We start from the raw sequence: 8,454 nt of genomic DNA on the forward strand, positions 1-8,454 counted from the left end.
GCCATAGCAACGTCATTATAATATAATGTAACAACCCGACAAACCGTCCAAATTAAACATAAATAAATTTCAGAGCGACCAAAATTGCGTGAAATAATTTATGCACCGCGTATTATTATTAATATAGCAAAACGCATGTTTCGGAATATCGGCTTCAGATAATGTGTTTCGCTATCTTCGGTACACAACCTTCTGTTATTTATTAAAATATATAATGTATAAAAAATTATAATTATCATGATAATTATCGTTAGAAGTTGTCAAACCGCTATCAGAAAAATATTGGTATGTAGGTACCTTTAAAATATGTGTAAATGTTAACTTACCCATTATTGCGGGCCATACTAACTCTGAGTAATAATGTAAGCAAATGACGTTATTAATGTGTATTTTTAAGAATTTCAATCCTTAAATATAAAAATTGAATATTTTATAAATTTATAACTTCAAAATAATTTTCATGATTTTAACAAATTTTATCAAAAGTTGAATTTAAAATACTTTAAAAAAAATAATGTCTTTTTATTTTCAATATTTTTTAAACAGCTATAATAACAATAAGAAATCTTGTATTAATAAAGTTTCAAAACTCAAAAATTAAAGCGAAAATAATTTCAATATACCATTTATTTACCATGCATAGAAAATGCTAAAAAAAAAATTGTTTTCTAATTATATTTTGATAAACACTGAGAATTTTTAATTTTGAAATAGTAGGCCCACTACGAAGTTCTTAGCACAACTTGATACTAACCTGCAGAACGTAATAGGTATACTTTAGTCAGTATCAACTTATATCAATTATAATACATTAATAAAATCTTTATATTACTTAAAACCTATTACGTACAGGTATAGGTATACATTTTTTTTTTTTTTTTATAGAATTCAATTTTATTTTTTGACGCGACTGACGCGTTTCCACAATGGTAGTACTCCTATAAATAAATAATAATATAGTCTCATTGCCCACTGTGTATTCAATTTTTCAGCCCCGTGTTTAGTGTGCAATAAGAATTTTAAAAAAAAATTATAAAAAAATAAACCTTATAAAATTTATCAAGTAAGTAAATGTGTTCAAATTTTCCGAAAAATGTTTGTAAAATTTCCCACCACATCCATTAAAACCGGCGGTTATAAACCGCGACCGTTGCTAGGAAAGCAAATCGGCGAACGACAGCTCTACGTTAGTGATATGAAAGAGGGGGGGAGGGGGTTCAATGATGCCATCATTAGGCACACGTTAAAACAATATCGCAGTACTGGCGCGTGTGCCTAGCCGCACCGCACAACCGACCGTGTCCCGGTGTTCCACAGACTCTCCGTCGAGGAGATTCGAACCGGACGCGTAAAATTTAATATATACGGCGGCGGATACTTATCTCTGCGCGCGACTTGTATGCATACGCGTGAGCTCGCCTTCTCTTCATTCTCTCTCACTCAAAAACATACACACACACACGCACACACGCACATTGCCGGCGCGGTCCACTTTCAACATAAATTTGTGTTTTGTCCGCCGCCCGCCGCCACTTGGGTGGTCTCACTTGTGTATGTGTGTGTGTGTGTGTGTGACGGCGAGATTTGCACGGCGCGGCAGCGGCGGCGCAATGTTACCGTTGAATATTGCAAAATACGTCGCCGCTAATAATACACTCATTCGCCGGCGAAGAGCGCATTCGATTTAAACAACGATTCACCGTCGTGCATAATATAATATCATCATTGTTATTCTGTACGAATAATACCTAAAGTTATAATATTTATAGCGCACGAAATAACGTTGCGGTCTGTATTATTGCATTTAGTGCATTCAGGGGTGGGTACTTTCTGCGGGAGTCAAAGTTTAGTAATCTAAGCTTACTGAAGGGTAGGTATCTGAAAAAAATTGCACGTCACTGATGAGTCACTGGGAGTTGAATAAATAAATGTCAATGAACAATGCGTTCACTCGACACCATATGTGGCTTATTGACTTAATTTCGAGTCGTAGTGTTTAAAACTGTTTGAGTGTCATGTTTCGGTACAAGAAAGCCTTTACTTTGACTTATATGCACTATATGCACTTGAGATGGATCATCGCACTTAATACCAATACTGTCAAGGTTTTTGCATATTGCATATTACCATACTGTACAGGGTGTTTCTGAAATATATGAGGTCACCGTCCAGTATATGCGTACTCACTGTGATGACCCAATGAAGATTTGTATATAAAAAATATCCGAGTTTGCTCAAATTATTTTTAGAATATTATATCAAATGAAAAAGTAAACACTCTAGTTGTAAGTCTTATTATCTTACGAATCGAGGTGTCACATTATTTTTGCGCTTGTCACACGTTTTTCACGCTCGAATCGCTGACTAAAAAATAAGTGGTTTAATACATCGGTTTGTATGAGAATACTACAATATAAACAGTGGTGATAGTTATTTGCTGTTATTTAACATACATGATTAATTGGTTAAATGATTTTACATTGCAAAATAATCATAATTAAATACACTATATTTTGAAAATAAATTTATTATCTACAAAAATTGTTCAGCGTGACTTAACTTTAATGCACTTTTTTATATGAGATGTAATAAACTCTGAGTTTTTTCCAACAGATTAATTGGTATTTAATGAATGATATCAGCATTATTAGCTACATTATTAAACTTCTTCTTTCATAAGCCCGATAAGAAAAAGTCGCACGGGTTAAAATCAGAATTGTGGGGTGGCCAATGTTATATTTCATGCCTTCATGGTATAAATATTGTGGTGTTAGCTACAAATACCATATTTTGTAAATGAAATATTTTTAAAAAATTTGGATATATTATTATTATTTATTTATTAACGAGCTTGGAGCCTAACAGAACAACACAATATATAATTATAAATAAATTTGAACAATACAACATAATCATTAAAGTAAGCAAATATTAATATTGATCAAATTAACAAATGGTAATAAACAGGTTGCATTATTGTTATTAATTAAAACATTTAAGAGATGCGTAGGTGCTCGTTACCCATGCGCATTATACGGTGAATGGGATTATTTTCTATTATAGTTGGTTGGTGATGTTATGGAATGGAACAACAAAGGAAGAGTTTTATTGTGATTCTATCAATTATTGATTGCGAAAAAATCAACCTTGTACAATAATTACGTGGTAGTAATCTTGAACTCTTTTCAGATAATAAGGGTATCTACATGTTATTTTAGTGTAATATTCTCTACACTACTGATGGAGAAAATCCAGTTCTTGAGGCTATGCGTCGGACACTAAGTTCCGGATCTTCGTTTACTAAACCATGTACCAACTCATTATCATTCACCACGTACATATCTCGGACGTCCACAATTAATATTGACAGGTCATACGTTACATGAAAAAGACAACATTTTAAATTTGCAAGTGCACATTATAAGTGTCATCCAAAATTATTTTAGAAGTCTTATCTAGCCATTTTCTCTTAGACGACCATAAGTTGCAAATCGAAGTTAACGGGGATCACATTGAACAACTTTTGTAAAGAAAATTCAATAAAAGAATAAAATATATTTTATTTTCAATGAAAATTGCACATTAAATGCATCTTAAAATGAATCATTAATGATCATGTGTCATCTTTAATTCATTCTGTATTATCACAGAACCTCACCATTTAGGTATAACAATATTTTAAATATTTTGACGTAACGATAGAAATATTTATTCAATGTTTAAAAAGAATAATTTAATATTTTTATATAATATATATTATGATATTGAAGTTTGTAAAATAAATTATAACTATTTGGTGTTGGTGAGACTGGAAATATATCTTCTCCACCCCACCCAGCTTTTTTTTTTTTTGGGGGGGGGGGGGTAAAATTTGAGCAAGAATTCCGAGAATGGTCACAGGAATTGGTAGAATTAAGCATTAAATATTGGCATTGGAAAAAGTTTAAAAATGGAAATGGGTGAAGTTGGGGAAATGTACGTTAAATAGTTCCGTTCTTTTACTAGTTGCCAAAAGGTTAGACATTATGTTGAATTTCCTAAGATGACGATTTCATCTGCATACGCCAATATTATTTCTTTATTTTCAACTTCCACTTAATGACTTTTATAGCTATGTATACATGTTATAGAGCTATATTTAATTATTTTTTCAATTTTTCAAGGCCTAAATTAAATAGGGTTGAAGATAAGACATTTCGTTAACCTGAGTTTACTTCAAAGGCTGATGATAATTCTCTGAGAAATGTCACTTTACATTCTATTTGTTATTGTATAGTTTTATCATATTAACGCATTTTTTCAGGATCCTTAAGTAAATCGTGTTCCATGACTTTTTTTCTATTTAAACTATTAAATGCCTATTTTAAAATTGATCAAAAATCATATTTTGACTTAATTTTAATGATTATGATATAAACTAATACTTTAATAGTCAAAATAAAATATCCAAATATCCAAAACTAAAAAACAAAACTTACCGAAGAACCAAAATTTGAAATATCGCTAGCCCTAGGTATACTGGTTTACATTATCAAATTACATGTTATAAAATGTATAATCTCTTTGATTCTTATTATTTGGGTACCCATAAAAAAAATATAGATTGGCCTAATTATAATTTAGTACAACTAATCAGTACCCAAATTAAATACCAACAAAATAAATATTTATAATTTAACTTAGGTATTCTATTTAATATATTATACCTACAAAATTATTTAAGTATTCAATCTTTGTAAATTATAATGGTAGTAATTGGTTTAATAGATTTAATTTAAATAATATAAATGTGGCTAAGTAACTTATTTACTAAAACAAAAAACAATGAATGTAATGACAGTATCAACGAAGATATAGCTAACGAGGAATCAACCAATGTTTCATCAAATCACGAAGAGGAACCAGTAATAAATGATTTGAAAGAAAGAGTTGAATGCGTAAAAATGATATACGCAAAATTACAAACATTACAAAATAAACAAGATTTAGATTTAAACAACAACTATGCGAATACTGTAGACGAAAAACACGACCAATGCACGTCTACGAATGAAAATGAAAACAATTTAGAAATAAATAATTGTAAGATAGATGATGTCCTTAAGATTATACCAGTTATAGAATCAAATCTACAAATACTTACTGAAAAAGTAAATTCATGTATTATACAAAATATATGTGTTAGTAATTTTTTTTTTTAATTTCGCTCTTTTTGAATTATTGTAGGTATCTTGTCTTTCTGGCTTATTAGATGAAAAGCAGCTCAATTCTACAATTATAACTGACCAAAATATTACTTCGAACAGTTCTGATGGTATAAATAGTGCTTCAAACTCTATAAACAAATTGAGCTGCATTATTAATAAAACGACACCGCCAAGTAAAGATACTTTACTTGGAATAGATCCTGAAGAAAATATGAAAACGCAAAAAAACAAACAAAGTGTTATAATGAAAAAAAGAGAATCTCATAAAAAGGTTAAAGTTAAAATAAATTCCACGGAAATTATTAATAAAAATGATCAAAATACGGTTGAAGAAAATGTACCCGAGTACAATGTTAAGTTAGTTGACCAATTAACCAATTTAGATGGTCAGTTAGAATCATTTTATAAAAATATACAATCAGCCTTGAATCAATACAAAATTGACCAAGTAAAAGAAAAATCAGAAATCATGGTTAATTTATCCAGACTGGAGAAAAAAATTAACATAAACTATATGAAAATGGATAAATTAATGTCCAATGTTGAATACCTAAGTAAATTACACGATCCTGTTAAACAAGACTTCATGAAAAACCAATCAAATATCGAAATAAAAAGTAAACATGAACTGCAAAAAAGTAAAGACGATATTAAAGTTTGTATTGATAACCTTATAAAACCAAATCCAATTATTATAAAACAAACGCAACCATATATTACTACTGATGGTCCAATCACGAACACACATTTCAATGACGCATGTAAAATTAATCGGTGTGTTTGCCAATTAATAGATAATACTAATGCTGCTAATACAAAAATTATATCACACGATGGTAATAATCAAATTAAGTACGGTGATATTATTTTAAGTGAATTTTTAAAAACAAAGTTAATTGATTTGGAGAAGATTGAACTAGACCAGTATCAACCCAAAGTTGTACAGCTAAATCAATTAACGAATCAAATAAACGACAAAAAAAATAGTTATTCATCAGTTTGTTCAAAAAAATCGTGTAATTTTTCAAATAGTTGTATTGGAAATCAAATTGACCACGAAAAGACTAGCCATGTATCAGTATGTTCGAAAGAACCTAACCATATTCCAAATAATTGTGTTGGAAATCAAATTGATGACAAAAAAACTAGTAATTTATCAGTATGTTCAAATGAACCAAACCATTTTTCAAATAGTTGTGTTGGAAATCAAATTGATGACAAAAAAACTAATCATTTATCAGTATGTTCAAATGAACCAAACCATTTTCCAAATAGTTGTGTTATAAATCAAATCGATGACCAAAAAACTAGCCATTTATCAATATGTTCAAAAAAATTAAACCATTTAAAAAATAATGGTGTCACGAAACAAGACGAAGAACAAAAAATTAATCGTTTAACTGTAGGTCCCAAGAAATCCTACCGTAATTTATCAAAAATTGGTGTTGAATTCGACACAAAAAAGTCAAACCAACCGATTAAAAAAAAATCAGTTTGTACAAACAATATTTGTGATTTTCTTTCGTCTCAGCCAATTCCAGAATGGATAAGACGAGACGAGACTCTCGTTGCATCAGATAATCTATGCTGTAAAGATAAAGCTAAATCATTAACAAAAAATAGTAATTTAAATGTTTTGAAATTTTATAATATTGAAAAAATTATAAAAGACAACTATAACAAGAACGACACAGATAATATAGTTTATGAAATTACACGCAAACCCTAACTTCCAAATGAAAATAAAATCAACTGTAATTTGAAAGAACAAAATTCAGAATCATGTGATAAACTAAACAATAATCCCTAGGATATGAAATAAACTTGGTAAATACAAGTCTAAAAATATATAATACATTATAACTAATATATGAATATAAAATTTTATTGTACGGTGTATTCCCTTAACTTGGCAAGCATCAAAATATTAGAATAACAATGTTAAATTAGATATGTTCAAACTAACTTAAGGTCGCTGTATTCCAAAATGTCATCAACAAATTTTGGAGCTGAAAATTTAAAGTTATCAATTGTATCTCAAAAGATAGGGCTATTATTTTTATGTATACGTATACAGCAAAAAAAATCAATATTTCGATTTGATTTTTCTTATTTTATTTATTTTAACTTTGGGTTTATAGTTGTTTTTTTTTATATCGATCTGTTGAAAAAAAATCTTTTTTTATTATAATAATTAAAACAGATTTGAAATATTTTCATATTTTCAATGAATAATTAATAACAGTTGACAAACTACATTTTATCGAGTTTAAAAATTGTTTTGTCTATCCTTTCGACTTAATATTAAACAAATTTCTATCAAATTAAAAAATACATAAATTTAAAACTAAGATGTTTCTCATCCATGTCCTCTGGAAACTTGTTATAACCGTAAAAATATGCCAGATATACGTGGCATCGGAATATCTCGACACGAATTTGGTGAAAAATTGGTGATAGAAATTTCTTCTTCTGTTATATTTTCTTCAATGCTATTAAATAAATCTCTAATAGCAGTAATCTATCATTATAATACAGATACATTAATTATATTTCCAAACTGTATTGATATTTACTTCTTTAATTGGATTCAATTCAAAATCTTTTAAAAGTTCATACAACTCATTCTCATCAACATTAGATGCTAAAGAAGAAGAATCATTATTGTCGTTAAATATAGACTATGGTCAGTAGATTTTTTGTTTCCAGAACTCTCACTATTCTTTATGGGAATCATTGCTAATATTGTTTGGTATCTTCTTCATTGCATAGTGAAAGTTAACTAAATTAATATAAAAATAAATGTATGTATAATATAAGTATATTAATGGTAATAAATAATTTATAATATTTTATGAAATATGAATATCTATAAAATAATATTAAAATTACAATATAATATATAAACCAATCAGTAATTGGCGATGTATTTTATAGGATACAATTGGCAAAATTATTAGAATGGTAAGGTCATGGCAATATATCTTTTAAGATACACATACTTTGAATACTTATTTAATATATGAAAATTATTTAATTATATAATATTATATATAAATATTGTAATACTACTTACCAATACGTAATTTCAAAAATATATAATCAATTACGTATTAAAATTGTCTATAAAGTCACATCGAAAAACGCCGGCACATACCTACTATTTGATTAGATAATGTGTTGATACAGTAATAACAGTTTTTCTCTATTCAAACTATATGTAACGCAGTGTATCTAAAAAGTTTAA

The 8,454-nt window shown here is 28.5% G+C and overlaps 1 protein-coding gene across 1 annotated transcript; it reads left to right on the forward strand.

Annotated features, from left to right (window-relative positions):
* Positions 1 to 4,787: 4,787 nt before the first annotated feature.
* Positions 4,788 to 7,017, forward strand: LOC113555868 (uncharacterized protein PF11_0213-like). The gene is given in 3 exon segments (XM_026960458.1): positions 4,788 to 5,150; positions 5,227 to 6,322; positions 6,581 to 7,017. Coding segments are annotated over 3 exon segments (1,896 nt in total).
* The last annotated feature ends 1,437 nt before the right edge of the window (positions 7,018 to 8,454 follow it).

Source organism: Rhopalosiphum maidis, chromosome 3, assembly GCF_003676215.2.
Source record: "Rhopalosiphum maidis isolate BTI-1 chromosome 3, ASM367621v3, whole genome shotgun sequence".
Lineage (NCBI taxonomy): Eukaryota > Metazoa > Arthropoda > Insecta > Hemiptera > Aphididae > Rhopalosiphum > Rhopalosiphum maidis.